At 46.4% G+C, this 17,848-nt stretch overlaps 1 protein-coding gene across 3 annotated transcripts in view; it reads right to left on the bottom strand.

Moving 5' to 3' along the window:
* The window catches only part of ATP2B4 (ATPase plasma membrane Ca2+ transporting 4), a 93,995-nt gene extending 77,058 nt beyond the window's left edge, over positions 1 to 16,937 (bottom strand). For all 3 annotated transcript variants that reach the window (XM_056845565.1, XM_056845563.1, XM_056845564.1), the window contains exon 1: positions 16,735 to 16,937. In XM_056845565.1, the coding sequence (XP_056701543.1) occupies positions 16,735 to 16,930 (196 nt within the window). In that variant the 5' untranslated portion in view covers positions 16,931 to 16,937. The remainder of the gene's footprint in view (positions 1 to 16,734) is intronic.
* Between the last annotated feature and the right edge of the window lie 911 nt (positions 16,938 to 17,848).

Genomic DNA, 17,848 nt, shown 5'->3' with positions numbered 1-17,848 from the left:
GCCAATCCCAAATCACTCACAAGGTTCTAGTCCTGTGAAGTCAGAGTTCAAATTACAGAGATGACTCCGGGAGTAGAGGAGGCAACACAAAGCATACAAATATCTTTTCTGAAAGACTACAGAGCACAGATACGGACAGCCAAATTAGATGAGGTGGCAAGAAATCCATGATTGGATCCCATATAAGATTAAAAGCAGCTGTAGGGTGGGACCCAAACCAGTTCTGGGCTGTGGCAAATTCTTCCATTTTTTTCTGGATTTAAATATCTCCACGCAGAGCTCATAATGGTGCCTGTATTGCACACATGCAACCCCCCCCCCCCGGTCAGGCAAATAGTCGCCTCAAGGGTGATATGAATCAGGTAAACAGTGCCAGGAAAGGGACAATCCTTTGTTCAGAGCTTTGGTCCTGATCTCATCCCCCCCTGGCTACTTAAATGCAAGAGATTGTATCAGGGATCTGTAGCCAAGGTTGCTCCTCAACATCTCCCTTTTGCTCTGCCTTCCAGCTCCTACTGCTTAAGACCCTGCATAGTGGTATGAACAAACCAGGAAGTGAGTGTAGTGAGCAGAGAATGCTCTTGTGCACAGCTCACTGCCTCTGGAGAAGGGGATAGTTCTGAACCACGAAGCTGTCCTTGATAACAATCACGATATAATGTATACTGTGTTTCCTTCATCAGAAAGAGAGATGAAAGGCAAGTTTGGCTTTTTGTTCCAGTTCAGAAGTGTGAATGCCATTCCTGAAGGGTTAAAATAACCCATCAGCAAGAGTCAGTTAGTAAAACACTCCCACAGTGCAAACCTAAAATCCAGTTAAGCTGGGTAGAGAGCTCTAGGATTCAAACAGCGCCATCCAAAACAGAGTCACACCCTTCTCCAGCCCATTGAGTTCAATGGACTTGTAAGGATGCAATTCTGTTTAGGACTGCACTGTAAGCTCACTATATCAGGAGTAGTACACCAGCATGATATCATAACACCAGTGGAACGTTAAACTGGTGCAACAGCAGCACTGGCATGACATGGGGTCAGAAAGAGCCTTGAATTACTTACCGTAAAGGCTCCTTCTGCTCTGAAGTAAGGAGGGTGTCTTCAGCTCGGGTTATTTCCTTTCTCATTGTCAGGGAAGGCAGGAATAAAAACCCTATGGTTTTCCTGTCTCCCAGGGGAAATGACCCCCCTCCTTCCTCACAGTTCCAGTTGTTTTAGAGCTATAAAAATAGGATAGACGCTATAAAAATAGGATAGACAGGAGTGCCTCCAGCAGAGAGACATGTATAAGTGGAAAACATAAATCAAACTACCTCGTAGGAACTGAGCTTTCTTTGTACCTAACTCTGGTGTGAATAACAGACAACAAAGGGTAGAGACAAACTCCCCTGTAAAAAACGTACTGTGGAAAAAACTGTTTAACTGTGAGTGACGTAGGTCATAGCCCCCCCTTTTTTGCAGGTACCATCGGGAGGGGAAGACGCCCTCCGTACCTCAGAGCAGAAGGAGCCTTCATGGTAAGTAATTCAAGGCTCTTTCTCGCTCTAAGGGAGGAGGGCTTCTTCAGCTCGGGACGTACCAGACCTATCTGAAGACTAGGGTGGGATCGATTAGGTATCCTGCACCATCTGTAGGACACTTCTGCCGAAGTTGGTTGATTCTGTGGCCAGAAGGTCCACTCTGTAGTGCCTTGTGAATGTAGAAACTGACAACCACGTCGCCGCATTGCATATCTGTTCTACGGACCCCCTGCGGTTGAAGGCTGCTGAGGTAGCTGCACTCCTAACGGAATGAGCTGTGATGTTGCTTGGAACCTGTAGACCAGTAGCCTTGTAGGCGTGGGCTATACAGCGTTTGATTGTACCACTGATGGCAGCCCGAGAATTTGCTTTCCCCTTATTAGGGGCCGTAAGGGTCATGAATAATGAGTCCAAGGACCTAAGATGTTGAGTGCGTCTGAGATAAATTCGGATAGCTCTTTTAACGTCTAGGGAGTGCCACTCCTTCTCTGTCGGAGTAGTAGGCCTAGGGATGAAGGTGGGAAGGATGACCTCTTGCTCCCGGTGAAAGCAGGTGTTGATTTTTGGGAGAAATGTAGGGTCGGTACGGAGAACCACCCTATCCTTATGGAAGATGCATAAATCGGGTCTAGCCAATAGGGCGCCCAATTCTGACACCCTTCTAGCAGAAGTTATGGCTGTTAAAAACAGTGCCTTCATCCGAAGCCATTTTAACTCGACCTTTCGAAGAGGTTCGAATGGCGATTTGGTGAGGCCCCTGAGGACCGTCCTGAGGTTCCAGGTAGGAAAAAGATGCACCACCGCTGGGGAAGTGGATGTTACCCCCCGGAGAAACGCCTTAATGTGCGGATGTTTGCTTAAGGAGAAACTGGACACCTGTGGGACCAGGGTGGCGATGGCTGCCAATTGATGCCGCATAGTGGAAGTCTTGGGGCCCAACTTCCTTCCTTCCTGCAGAAAGGAGAGGATGTCCACCACCCTGAGTTTAAGAGGGTTGACCGCAGCGTGGGTAAACCAGGATGCGAAGGCCTTCCAGGTGACTCCATAGATGCGAAGAGTGGATGGTCGTCTGGACGCCAGTATGGTGTTCACGATGTCCAAATTGTACCCGAGGTTTAGTAGCCTTCGCCTTTCAATGGCCACATGGTAAATCGGTACCATCCCGGGTCCGGAAGACAAATGGGGCCCTGGAGGAGTAGATCGTGTCGGTCCAGAAGGAGCCAATAAGGACTGAAGGACATCTCCCGTAGTGCTGGGTACCAGGGACGTCATGGCCAGTCTGGGGCCACTAGCAGAACCATCGCCTTGAGGAGGCGGATGCGTCTGAGTACTCTGGGAATCAGAGGGAGGGGAGGAAAGGCGTACAAGAGGCCCTGAGGCCACGGAAATATCAGGGCATCTGTTTCCTCCACCTCCGGTTGTCGGTACCTCGAAAAGAACCTCAGAAGATGATTGTTTGAAGAAATTGCGAACAGGTCCACCAATGGGTTGCCAAACTTGAGGCAGATTTGTTCAAAGACTGATGGATTGAGGGACCACTCGGTTTCGTCTAGGTGTCTGCGGCTCAACCAGTCTGCTTGGACGTTCAGTACTCCCTGTATGTGTTCGGCCGATATCGAGGAGAGATTAATCTCCGCCCAGTTGAGGACTAGAGAAGCCGGCTTGTGTAGACTTGAAGACCGTGAACCACCCTGTTTGTTGATGTGGGCCTTGGTGGCCACGTTGTCCATCCTGATAAGCAGGTGACTGTTGGTTAGTTGTGGGGCGAAGTGTAGGAGAGCTTTTAGGACTGCCGTGATCTCCAGAAAGTTGATACTTTTTCCTCTCTCTCTTTTGGACCCCTTGTTCCTTGAGCCGGCTGGTTCTTGAACGTGGCTCCCCAACCCGTCAGGCTCGCGTCCATGAATAACTGGACTGGAGGGTTGTGTAGGAATATGAGTCCCTTTGAAAGATTGAGTGGGTTGGCCCACCATTTTAGGCTTATGCGAAGTGGGGTAGACAGGAGTAGGGACTTGTTCTTTTTTTGAATTATGTCCTGCTGGTGAGGGAGAAGGAACCACTGGAGTGTCCTCGCGTGAAATCGCGCCCAGGGATGCAGGCGATCATGTGACCCTGCAGTTTGGCCAGGGTCATGAGGCGAGAGGTGGATGAGGCTGTGGTATTGTTGGCCATGTTGGTTATGGATAACACCTTCTCCGGAGGAAGAATGAGGGAACAGGAGATGAGTGATGAGTGAGACTCTGGGATGGTGTGAGGTGGCTCTTTTCCCAGTAGACCAGAAATCCGTGTGACTTCAGCCCCCAGTAGACCAGAAATCCGTGTGATTGAAGTTCAGGTGTACCTGAACTCCCAATTTTCGAGTGGCTGCCATGAGGGTCACTAAGATCTTGGTAAATACCCTGGGGGCTGAAGTCAGTCCAAAGGGTAGAGCCCTGAATTGATAATGCCTGTTCTGGACCACGAACCTCAGGCTAGGGTGAATGGGGATGTGCAAATATGCCTCAGTGAGGTCCACCAATGTCAGAAAAGCCCTTGGCCTCAGAGCTTCTGTGACCGACTTGAGCGTTTCCATCCTGAACCGTTTGTATATGATGTATTTGTTGACAAACTGTAGGTCCAGGATGGACCTCCGGTCCCCGTTTCGTTTGTGGACCATGAAAAACACAGAGTAGACTCCAGAGAAGTGTTGTGAGGTTTCGACAGGTTCGATGGCTTGAATGTCTAGCAGGTGCTTGACTGCTGACTCCGTGCGGAGGAGCTTGTCCCCGCTGAGGAAGCGTGGTTGCACAATGATTGTCGTGTGGGGTGTGGTGCAACTTTAGTAGGTACCTGCATCACCCAGTGGTCCGCTTTGGAGTCGTCCCATTTGGCTGCAAACCGGCTCAGGCGGCCCCCCCACTGGAACTTATTGATGTCACTGCTTGGTCTGGCGGGAGCCACCGCCAATCTTTCGGCATTGGACTGAGAGAAGTGTGAGCCTCTAAAGGCCCGACCTCCCCTCCTGAAGGAGCCTCTATTCGAATTCCAAGAGCCTCTCCTCTGGCCACTCCGAAATCTCTGGAGAGTGTGGGAGGAGCGAAAGGAGTGAGACAAAGAGCCTTTCTGGTCTCTAAGGAAACTCTTAGGCAGCCCTTTTTTCTTGTCCCGTGTCTCAATGAGGATGGTGTCTAACTAATCCCCAAATAGCTTACCACCCTGGTAAGGGAACCCCATGAGTTCCACCTTAGAGTGCATGTCAGCCTGCCAAGGTCAGAGCCATAGGGCTCGCCTGGCCGCCATTTGGGTGGCTATGGCGCGAGAGGAAAAGGACAGAAAAGGAATCTGCTAGGAATGTCATGGCCTTGAGGACTCTGGAAACACCCTCAAGGGCCTTCCTATTATCCTCCGGGATAAGTTGCTGCAGTTTGCGTGTCCACACGATTGCTGCCCTGGACATTAGTGCAGATGTTACAGAAGCACTAACGGCTGAGGCGGATGCCTCGTGAGCTCTCTTTAGGGCGAATTCAGCCTTTCTATCCAAAGGGTTCCTAATGGACCCCACGCCATCTCTGGCAACTAGATCAAAAGAATGTAATGTGGTCACAGGGGCTTCTACCACTGGGATTTGAAGTAACTGAGTGGAAGGCTTGGCTAGATTATAATTTTATTTAGCCACGGCAGGGGTCTGCTTACTTGCCAGAGGTTTCTCCCATTCTGACATAATTATGGAGGTAAAAAATTCAGGGACCGGGATGGTCCTGGATGGAACAGAATGCCTGTGGAAGAATTCTTTGGACCCCTTTAGGTTCTCAGGCTCAGTGGCTTGGGTCACAGAGAGATCTTGGGCTGCCAAGGCCTTGGAGAGAAGGGTGGGAAAGTCCTCCTGGGAGAACAACCTAAGCTGCTTCTCCTCCACAATGGGGAGGTCATCTTCGGATGAAAACTCTCCCTCCTCCTGCGCCCCCTCGGAGTCCGAGGAGTCCGGGGATAAGGTAGCCTGCAAGTGCCTGGATGAAGAGGAAATATGAGGGGGATCATGGTTTCTGAATGCCTCCCGCCTATATGGGAATCCCTATGATCATGGCTAGAGCCCTCCAGGGGATCTTGGGAGGTGGATAGATTGTGTACTGAATGGGCCAGGGAGGCCTGCATGGCCTGTAGTCCCTCTAAGAGGAAGCTTCTGAAAAGGTTAGTGAGCTCTGAACGCAGAGCTGATAGCCCCCCCTCGGCTGAAGCCGACGCACACGGCTGTTTATTACCGCCCGGGGTCATAGTCTGCGCTTGAAGGTCCGACTCGGGATCTTGGGTGGTCGGCTGAAGGGCCATCTGTCCTCCGGGGATAGTCGGCTGAAGGGCCGTCTGACCTCCGGGGGGGGGGGAGGAATTGCTGGGGGGCTGGTAAAGAAGGGCTAGGAGCCACACCACAATGTCCTGGCATCCGGCTAGGAGCTGCACCGCTTGTTTTAGTGTCTGTAGGAGTTGTGGAGGCGAGAGGAAGCGCTGCACCGCTGGGTCCTGGCACCCGGCTAGAAGCCGTGCCTATCTTAACCCTCTCAGCTACCGAAGTAATGGGGCCGGTAGTCTGGCTAGAAGCTGCGCCGTGCTTGCGGGCTCCGCTTGAAGTGGAGCTCTTAGACTTTTTTGATGTTCCCCTATCCTTATTTGAAGGCGCTCTCTTGCACTTAACTGGCTTGGACAGTGACTGACCGGGGCTGTCGGCGTGGTGGCTGTTAGTAGCTCCCCCTCGGCTCTGACCTGAGGCCGTGAGGAGGCCCAGGTCCAAGTCCATAGGCGAGATATACTCGTCGCCCATCAATCCCGCCATGTTTTTTAGGCAGGAACCGGGAAAAAACTGCCTGGCAACAGCCGAGACGCAGGAGCCAACAAACAAAGGAATAAGGGAAACAACAGGAATCACAGATTAATTTAACTAATCTAATATACTAACTCTAAATCTAAGTCTAAACACAGAAAATTCTAGTTTTCTTAGCTTGAAGAACGATTAGCAGCAGAACGCTGCAGAAGCTGCTTCCCTGTCAAAGGCAGGAAAAGAACTGGAACTGTGAGGAAGGAAGGGGGTCATTTCCCCTGGGAGACAGGAAAACTATAGTTTTTATTCCTGCCTTCCCTGACAATGAGAAAGGAAATAACCCGAACTGAAGACGCCCTCCTCCCTCAGAGCGAGAATTATGTGGGGAGGCAGCAGAAGAGCAGTTCTTGGTCACAAGCCTTCAAACCTTCTCAGGCCATGGTTCTTCTCCCAATTAAGGTGTAAAATGTTGCACAGCAAAAGGGTTGAAAAGTCAAGAATGCTCCCAATGACCTCAACAGACACAAAATAAATGTTATTAAAATAGTTATACTTCACCTTTCCCATTGCTCAAGCCAGCCTACATAATATTATAAAATATGACTGCCCCTCACACCTTTGTCCCTTCAGCCAATGCAGCCCCAGTAGAACATATAGGTTCCGTTAGACTGTCTCAGTTCAGCGGTATATGAACCCATGCAGGGCACCAATATCTCAGATTATATTGCTCGGCCCAGATGTCAGGCACACTTAGTATGCACAGGGAGGATTCTGGAGACGGTACTTTTGCACAAACAACTAAACTGCTAATACCTGTCTTCTCAGAACCCTTGCAGATATTTCACCTTCTTTTATTTAGGAGATTTATATCACAGCTTCCTGTGACAGAAGTGGAACACTAGGCAGCTCACATCATGAAAATAAAACATTACAGAATTTTAAAACAAATGGAAGAAAAACCAAAAAAGGTCTAAAACCACCAGCCAGCCCAATCACAAAAATAGCATGCACAGTAATAAAACTTGAAAAACAGCAGTCAGCCATAGAATCCACATAATAAAATCACCAAATGTCATCTGGAATACAGTTTTTCCCCACAAGTTTCTGGAAGACCAAAAAAAAAGGGGGGGGGGCTAGACAGACCTTGCAGGGCAAAACAAATCCCTGCCTCATTTAACTGTCAAATTTACTGCTGTTACTTCAGAAAGGCAAACCAGGATGCCAATAGCCAATCATAGCACAAGGGAAGGCTTACGTCAGCAGAGGCTGGTCCCTCAAGGATCCCGGTCCTAAACTTGGAGCTTCAAAGGTAAAAAGCAAGACTTTTAACTGGGCCCAGAAACAAACTGGTAGCCAGTGACGTGAAAAAGCCTCAAACTCTGGTTTATTTTAGGGCACTAACAGGGGGGCAATATGGCAGCTCTTGAAACCCCTGCATCCACATTTTGAACCAACAAATGTTTCTGAGGATTTTCAAAGGCAGCCCCACGTAGAGTGCACTGCAATGTTCCGATCTGGTTGTTACAAAGACACAAACGACAGTGGCCAGATCAAGTTTTTCCAGGAAGAGCTACAGCTAAGAAGCCAATCTAAAGTATTAAAAGGCATCCCTGAACACTTCTGTATCCTGCCTTTCAAGCAGAAGTACCTCCAGACCATGAACCTCATCCTTCAAAGGAAATACAACTAGGTCCAGATCAGGTTATAAAACTAATCCTGGATTGGCTTTACTTCCAAAAGAAGAAGAGTTGATTTTTATATGCCAATTTTCTCGACCACTTAAGGCAGACTCAAACCGGCTTACAATCACCTTCCCTTCCTCTCCCCACAACAGACACCCTGTGAAGTAGGTGAGGCTGAGAGAGTGTGACTCGCCCAAGGTCACCCAGCTGGCTTCATGTGTAGGAGTGGGGAAACAAATCCCGTTCACCGGATTAGCTTCCGCCGCTCATATGGAGGAGTGGGGAATCAAGCCTGGTTCTCCAGATCAGAGTCCACCGCTCCAAACCACCGCTCTTAACCACTTCCATCTTGTCTGGATTATTTTTCAGCCTGGATTATGTTCTAGTTGTTTACTTTTTGTGCTGATGTCCTAATGTGGACATCTTAAAACTGAGATTTGTTTCTTTCCCAGTATCCATAATGGGATGTCACAACTAATTGGAATTAGATAGAACACTTCCCAAAGAAGGAAGTCTTCAATTTCAACTCTGCATACAAGGGGAGGGGATGAGCCCATGGCTGTACATCTTTAGCATATTGATGACTTTGTATTCCAAATTACTAGATAACTTCTCCCTGCAGTCTCATGAAGATCTTCACAAGCACAGGAGCCAGTGGCCATCACCACCTTCTGGAACCTGTCTGCCAACAGAGCCACTGTGAAGTAGCATCTTCCAGTTCCATCCCAGCAAGAGAACCCAGAATAACAGCAAAGATATTTCTGTCACACTATTGGATTGGAAGAGAGACTGAAAAGGGTCCAGATAACCCATATCATCCAGAAACACCTTACTAACTTACTCAAGCACCTCGCCTAAAAGATGCAAGCCTTACACAGGGTGAAAGTTCTATAGGTCAAGAAAAAGGGCACTTTCACACATCCTCAATAATGCACTTTCAATCCACTTATCATTTGCAAGTGGATTTTGGCATTTCACACAGTAAAATCCAGCTGCAAAGTGCATTGAAAATGGATTGAAAATACATTATTTGGCATGTGTGAAAGCACCCAAAGTTTCAAAAATTAGAGAAGGTCATCCATCACTGCTTTCTTCAAGGCATCTGGAATAGACCTTCTTCTAATGGACCATTTAGCATCTACCCTACCCTATGAATATACCTTTCCCAGGCTGATTTAACTGGGGACGAACGTTAAGTGATAGCTGTTGCTTTTCCAAGGATTCTGTGAACATCCTGTCTTCAGAAACTGAGAATTATCTATACGAACGTGACAAAAAGAAATCTCAGAACATCCATCACTTGAGCTGTCCTTAATATAGAATCTATAGAGTAAGACAATCTGAAACCCCATCTGTGGGAATCTCTAGAGCATGGCGATTACAGAGTTCATAATGGTTGTGCCACAATGATTCACACTACTGAGGGCGCTGTGTTGCCTTTGTGTGATGTCATGACGACATAACGGAGACACGACTGCTTTGCTGTGTAGGAATTGGCTTCTTCCATGCATGGCTACTGTCACACAATACAAAGCATAAATACGACAAATTGCAGTGTAATATAATGTCACATTTACAGTGGTTACCAATTCAGTTATTGCATACACATATATACATATCTATCCAGTAACTATGTAACACTTAAGACCATCAGAAGATAGTAAGACAAAGGACAAAAACGCACGGTTGCTTTAGCCTCCTTTATTCCCTGTTTCAACCAGGATTCAGCCAGGATCGAATGCACGTTCGGCAAAAATCCATGTGTTCGATCCTGGCTGAATCCTGGCTGAAACAGGGAATAAAGGAGGCTAAAGCGACAGTGCGTTTTTGCCCAAAGTGACAATTTGGGCATAAGAATATCTTGATTTTTTGACTATTGTTGCACAATGTCAGCATGTTGTGCTGCAACTGCGGTGTTGTCTAAGCCTGATGACGTTGCTATAATTCTAGTTTCTTAAAAGTGATTTTTTTTTTTCTGTTTCTCTGCTGGGAAAGTTACACTATTGAAAATTTCGGCACAGCATCAGCCATGTTAGACTGCACCACAGAACTGCCCCGCCAGTTAGGGCAAACCATAACTAGTCCTCTGCCGGAATTCTATTTATTTAATAAAACACATGTATCCCTCCTTCCCTCTTGGTTCAAGGCGGCTTACAGTAATAGTTAACCCAGTTAAAACCGAAGACCCCAAAATAGCAACCCCAAATTGTTTCTCCCTTAAAAGATGCCTGCCATTTAAACCCCCTGGCGAACAGGCAGGCCTTGCAACGCCTCCTGAAAATCTCCAGGGAGGAGGCCACCCCCTCGCCTGTTCAGAGAGCCAGTCCCACAAACCTGGAGCCATGATGGAAAAGGCCCACGCTCTGGTCTATGGCAGACGGGCCATGCTGAGTGGTGAGACAGCCAACAGATGGCTGCCTGAGGACCATACTTGGTGCAGAGGGACGCAGAATGGAAGTCCTTCAAGTCAAAAAAAATCTTCCAGAACTTTCAAAAATTACAGAAGGCCATCACTGCTTCCCTCCAGGCTTCTGGAACAGACTTTCTTCTCATTGGGCATTTATCATCTACCCTACCTACGATCCTTCAAATAAATGAATTTGCTGAAGATAACCTCAAGGCTGGGGAAATGGGCCTTTACATACAGCCAAATTCAGAGCTTATTAAACTTTCCCCCTTCCCCCCTGAAACGTCTACAGGCCTCCAGTAGGCTTGCTGTTGGAAAGAGGAAGGGTACTAGATGTGAAATTGGGAGTGACGGTAACTGGCCGTGAACATTCCTGGCAGCAGGTGCTGCTTGGCTGGGATTCAGCCAGCTGCCCTCAGAGGGCTTCTATATTTTAATAGAGAAAGACAGAGTCTCAGCAGACAGCTCATATCAGCAAAGCAGATTCAATCATTTCCTCTCATTACTCAAAGGAAAATTTCTGTGATGGATACAGAGCCTGGCATACAGCTCTGAGGAACAACATCCAAAATCTTACGTGTAACATTCATGATATCCAAGTTCCAGGGCTGTGTCCAGGTGGCACACACAGAAGCACACACACACACACACACACGGCTGACTGAGATCTAAAATGAAGGGAAGAGGTACCTCAAAGAGGAAGGACCAGGCAGCATGAGATCTTTGCCCTCCTGTTGTCAACTCCGGCGCATCAGGGACTAAGCAGAGGTGGCATTTAGATGAGCAGTTATTACATTTAATGATTAATGTATTTAAAATATTTTTATCCCACCTTTCATTTCAGAATCATATTAGCAGTGATGAGTACAGAGATTGGCAAAGTCCCAGCATGACTTGTGGGTATCCAGCATGCTAAATTGCTGTGCCTGACGTTCAAAAAACATTCAGTCCTAAAACAAACTTAATCTTAACTCCTCACCAGTGGAAAATCTGGTTGGATCCAACCCAGAGACTGAAACCGGGACTTAATTTTGAATCGGAATGAGGTACCCACAGTTCAGTCTCACATCTTGTCTTCAGTGTCAGAGCTTTAACACACCGGTTGTACATCAACCAGGCTGTGGAGCGAAATGTCAAGTCTGTACAGTAAGCAATCACAAGGGTTACCATTAGTTTTGTAATTCCTCTCCAGAATATACCATCAGCCTGGCATCCACCCTGAAGCACCAAGTTCTGGCACTTGTATGCTCTGCCAGAGCATTGGTAAAAATGGCATCGTCTTTCAAACCTTGCTGGGGAAAGAGGTTCCCACTGGGTAGCAAAGACACACAAAACAGGCCCTGCCCACAACTGAGATATTCATTCACCCACCAGCTGGGAGGGACTCCTTTTTTGCAAAGCAACTCACTGTTGGGTGTGTATGCTGGGGGGGGGGGGGGCACTGTCAAAACCAATTTTGTCCCACACGTAAGACTGCAGCTTTTCCCTTCTGCCAACAATTCCTCAAGCAACCCATTAGGAGTATACTGGGAGGATGAACTAAAGGGTGTTTTGCTTTCATAACAGTCTGTATGCAAAATTGTGCTCCTTGGAAGGCAAGAGAAGTTCCTAAAGGCAAAGAAAAAAGCTGGAGGCCTGGGGGAATAAAATTGTTACTTTTCTTTTCTCAGCCCATGAAAAACGCCTGCTCACATCAGGCCACTGATGATGCAAAATGCCTCATTACAGGCAACAAAATCATCTCAACCTGCCAAAGTCAAAAAGTGGAACAGAGAAAGAGGGGACACACGGGTGGCTAACAGCAGAGAGCAGGAAGCACACAAAAGCCTGTGGGGATGCATGACTTTAGCCTATTGAGTTATTTATTTTGTTGCAACCTCAAAATGAACAGAGAACAGCTAACAGCAATACACCACAGTGGATCATTTCAGAGTCTGCAAAGGATTGGGGGGGGGGGGAATACAAGGGTGAGAGGGAGGCAGAACTGAGAGCCAGAAAACTGGGAATGACATTGTCAGGCCTGTAACTAGGAATTTGTGCTACATCTGCAGGACTTATCTGCCCAGCTGGCCGACTCCTAAGTGAGAAAAGCATCAGTGACTGCCTGGCACCAACTTTATGGCTCCCTTCTCTCCACTTTCCACATCCAAGATAGGCTTTAAGCTGACATGAAGGCAGGTATTAATCTGGCCAGGCCAGAATCTCTCTTGACCAACTAGAAGGAAATGGAGCAGGAAAAAGGCTGGCAGCGGAGCTAAAAGGTAGGAGGGCACTAAAGAAAGGGCCTTAAAGGTTTCCCTCCCACATTTGCTGCCCCCTCATGTCACACATGGAGCCTATCTGCATGCTGCCCCACCTTCTGACCCTCTTCTCTTTAAACTGTAAGACCACCACAATGAAACTGCTTGAAACAACCTCTGCTTGGCAGTTGTAACATGACCAGCCAGCTGACCACACGGGCCATTGCCATCCCAGAGTAAGTTTTCACCCCACTGCCAGCAACACCAGCTGTGGTAGAGACTCTTCAAGGAACGGCGGCAATCCGTTTGATAAGGTGCTCTCTGCTACAATTGCTACACCTTTGACGTGACAAAATAAATTTGCTGTCCTTTTAGGTGCCAGAAGATTCTTTGTCATTTTGACTCCAGCAGCAGACTAATGCTGCTGCCCTTCTGCAATTACCACGCACAGAAGTATCTAAGTGGAGGCTGTTCTTAGTAGCTTCTCTGTAAGAGCCCTAACATGTAAGTTGGCCTTTTACCCCTCGCTTTCCCTTGCACCCTTCTTGCGCCCTCTGCCTTGCCATTCCTCTTGCCTTTTGTTGGCAGAAACAATAGAGAGGACCCTTGAAATCTAAGGACCCACAAAAGGACCAAGGACCACAAAACCTCTAAACTGGGCCTGGAACAAAGAATGAATGGATTTGTAATTTTTGGTACTAGCTGGGAACTGGGGTGGGGGTGGGGGAACTGAGTTCACATCTTAGTCCTACTTCAATAAACTTTGAGCATGGGAGTGCTGAACAAGCTCAGGGTCTAAGATGATCTGAACTTGTGGGAGAGGGACAAAGGCAAGCTGATTATTTATTTAAGGAGAATCAGGGCAGCCCTGATTTGCCGCTGCGATGAAGCCCATCAAGTGGGCTACCCTCAGCAATGTGTCTCCACTGCTTGGCACAGGAAACACATCTCCATGATCCAGATCCGGCATTTCCACCAGGACAATCCCCCTTCTCTGTGATCCAGATTTGGCATCTCCACCAGGACACCCCCCCTTCTCTAATTACATCTTTAGATTGTCTTTCCCTTGCCACTTCCTGTTCCCAATTGCAGCTGTGAAATATGCTAATCCACTGCTTACACCATGAAACAAGAGAACTAATAATAACCTGTGAGTTTTCAAAGCACAAAAAAAGGGTGGTTGTCGGAGTCTCACCCTTCCTAGTGCAGCTGCCTTCCCACGCTGGTTGACTCTGTGCCGCATGACAACTGGCTGGACCTAGTCAGTTTCCTTTACATTCTCAGTGTGGCCTCCACTTCTAGGAAATCATGAGTGCTCTGCTCAACAGGCAAATGTTTGTTATTCCTTCTCTCAAACCTACAGAATGACAGATTGTGCATTTCCTTTGAACCAACAACTGTTGAAAAATTCTAAGTGCATACGCACATGCGAACCAGGCCTGTTCTTGTCAGTTTACCAACTGCTACCACTTTATGGGGAATTCTGCTTACCTAAAAATCTTTTACCCAGACATTTCAACAGCACAACTTAGTTCCAAACTGGAAAAAAAAAGTTATCTCATACAATCTTTGCTTCTTGGCCCAACATGGCTATTGCCATTTTAAAGCATTTGCCTTCAAATTCCTGATGTGAGAGACAGAAAGATCCAATATTTTCAACTATGTCACATCAAAGGAATGATTTATGAATTTGTGCAACAGCACAGAGTATACTCTAAAGCTGCCATCACCCCTGCAAGTTTACCTTTTGAACCCAATAATGCACATATGTTTACACACAACAGAAAAGGATCTTCCAAGAAACAATGGTCACAATGTTTGCTTCCTATAATTTCTAGTTACATTTTGGGAGCATTTTAGGGTGAAGCAAGGAAACCAGGACAGTTTGTAATATGCTCTACACTATGTAGCCTATGCCAATTTAATGTGCCAAATGAGAGTGAACGACTACTGCAGACATGTCCTTCTACCCCAATATACACCAGGACTAGGAAACATACTTCTACTTTTAAAATGTATCTGCCAAGCAGCGCCCCACAGCTGCCACTAATATATTGGTTTTCCTTGCAGGAATATCTAGAATCTGTCAGGATCCCTTACCTCCTGTGCCATTACAGTCCTAGGAGAACAGACCGTGGACATGATTGCTAACAACTGTTAATCGGGGGAAGCCAGAAAAATCCCTATAGAAGTATGCATTGGTTTGAATCTTCCCAGAACAAACAATGTCCCTTTGAAATTTTATAAATTGTAACTCAGGACACTCAAATTTTGGCAGGTTGGTCAGCAAGGAAGAGCGAATGCTTCACGGACACTGTGACTGCCCTGACAGCAGTTGGGACTCCGTAGTCAAGTGGCAAAAAAAAACAACCCACCTCCACCCCTTCACTTTCACTCCCTACTATTCTGGTATTATTTTTCGGCAGCCATCATAAATTATTTAAAGCATCAGGAACACCAGATTAAAGCTCAGAGGCGTCACTCAGGTAGAAGAAAGAGAACCCTACAGCCTTTTATGTTTCCGTGTGCTGTTCAACTCTTCACCTGTCTCTCTGGCTTTGGAATTCGTGCAGCCCAGTCTTTGTGCTTGGCAGGAGGAGAATGTGAAAAAGCAAGGTGTGCGAATAAACATACTACGCCAGGAAAGAGGTGCCCTGCTGCTGCCAAAACCGCTGTATCCTGCATGCAACCCTTAACAAAGTTCAGAAGGTTGCAGCCTCAGAGTCGTTCTGGCATCAATGTGGAAACAAGAAGTTATTCCAGAATTGGAAATATGGCAAGAAAAAATGGCTGAATATGCAGCAATGGCAAAATTATCCAATTTGTTGAAAGGAAGATCGACTGATGAATTTCAGAAGAAATGGAAACCTTATTATGAATACACAAATTTGAAACCATAATCTAGTAAAGAAGGGTGAAGGGAAATACTATTGTGTGCTAGAACAGTAATATATAGATAGTAGACTAAATAGCTATATAAAATAGATTAGTATGGAGTAGAAAGCAGAGATAAAGAGTAAACATAGAGAAAATAAAAATGACAGGAATAGAGAATAATATAAATTGATTGTTTCTATAAATTAGGAAAATGAATAGCAATAAGCATGGAGCTGACAAATATTTTATTAGTATATAGTGGGAAAACGTGCAATGGATTTAGAACAGATCATCAGTTAAAAAAATCTTTGTAAGACATAAAAGATTGCTTTATAAAGGCAACTTCATACCGAAGCCCCTGGAAGTTCTAACATACTGTATGTATGGGAATGTATGTGAGTGTTATGTGTTTTTATGCTATGTCAAATTTTTAATAAAATATATTTTAAAAAAACAACGTTCAGAAGGTTGCAGCCTCAGCAATTCCATTGCTCATCTCAAACAGATGTCATAATCCCAAAGTACTCTTTGCATCTGTGTCTGTGGGCCAATCCATATGCCCACTGGATTTATGGCAGCTGCTTTTATACTTCAGCCTATGGCTACTCCCTGCATAAAGGCAAGAAGAAGGCACAACTTGTTCACCACAAGCAGAATCTGCCAAGTTTGCACGCCCGTGTGAACACCTCATGGCATGCAAATCTGGCAGTTTCTCTTCAAGCCAATAAGTCCCACAACCTGCTAACTGCAAGCAAGAAGCCGCCAGGAACGGAAGGAAAAAAAACTTACATCATGAATCCATAAGAACATCCTTTATTCCTTTGCTATTGTCCTTGGAGGCTCATGGAGGGAGGTTTTAAAGACACCCCCTGCAATAAAGTACATTATCTGACCTGACACATAATTCAGGTACCTCACAGGTCAATATGGCATTTAACTTCCCTCCCTTTTAACAGCATACACTATATATCCATCAAATCTCCATTATAATGAAAAACGTAAGATGCCCTGTGCTGCTATATAATTTTATGCAGAATATTGGTCTTGGGCAGCTGATTATAAGAGTTAAGCCTTACAATGCAACCTTAATACTTCAGATCTTAACTCTTTATTGACTAGCCCAGCCACTCAAAACCAAGGACAGCTGCAGTAACAGACCAGGGTGTGATTGGTTGGGTTTGTTGAAAACTTTTGTCTTCCCATCAAAGGCAACACATCTCCTTACCTTCCACTGGCGAGGTCTTCAATCTCTTGCAAATATTATGCACTCCCCCATAGGTGTCATTTATCCTGTTGACTGCCTCTGAGCTGCGAAGTTCCATGAGGTTCCGCAGGTCCATTACGGAGCAACCAAAGTCCCCCTCATGGTTGCCCTCAGCAACCGAGTTCCCAGGATGGTGATCTGCAGAGTTGTTCGTCATCTTGGCAAAAAAAAACACCCCTGGCAGATTCAGCAAGAAAGGATGTGTGCTACTTCTTTACCAGTCTTGCCTCTTACCTCTATGAAATCACAGCAGGTAATACAAACTTTGGTCTTCCTTCCAGAAAGCAGCCCAGTTCTACAGCATGTAGGCCAATACCTCTGGGATGGGGGAGGGGGGAGAGAATCTCAGGAGAAATGGCAGGACTGGGGAGGGGAGCAGGAAACCAACACTTCTTCTGCAGCTCCCCAGGTGAAGCCGGTGAAACTAGCCAAGCCCAACTTCTTCAGATGAAGGTGTAAACAGGATGCGCATGTTACCGTGGAAGCGATCTTAGCAACAACCAATGTGCATCTCCCAGAGAAAGAGGTGGGTTCCCTGGATGCTGTCTTCAATCGAAACTGCAAGACAATGATTTAAAACAAAAATTATAGTTAATAAGAGGCCCAGGAGGCTGGCTAATAGACACATGGGTACAGTGGTGATGCAGCATGTAATGCAAGTATCTGTTCCGGGAACGAAGGTGTTGAAGAACCTTCTAAGCTTCTAAGGAGAAGCTGCTGGGAAATTTTATACTTCTAAATCCACCTCTTAAGTTGCCTTTAATGAAGGAGATGCATCCAAGTTACAAGACTTATCATGGCAAGCATCTCTCCTCACTCTGACAAATGTGAGGTCTTTTTTCCTTTGACTGAAGCAAGGAACATGGGTAGGGAAATCACTCACATGGTCATTCAGTACTTCAGAGGTGATCCGGGCACCTTCAAAGCACAGCATGACACAATCAAGCTCCTGTCAACCTCCTGAGCTTAAAGTGAGCGTGCACACAGGAGGACTGTTCCTAATCTTTCAATGCAGTCACTGCTCGAGGCATCTCATTTATATATACATTCATACATACACATATATCCTATTTTC

Source organism: Euleptes europaea, chromosome 2, assembly GCF_029931775.1.
Source record: "Euleptes europaea isolate rEulEur1 chromosome 2, rEulEur1.hap1, whole genome shotgun sequence".
In the NCBI taxonomy this organism is placed as follows: Eukaryota; Metazoa; Chordata; class Lepidosauria; order Squamata; family Sphaerodactylidae; genus Euleptes; species Euleptes europaea.
The sequence above is the reverse complement of the archived record's forward strand: the minus strand, read 5'-3'. Positions and strand labels throughout refer to the sequence as shown.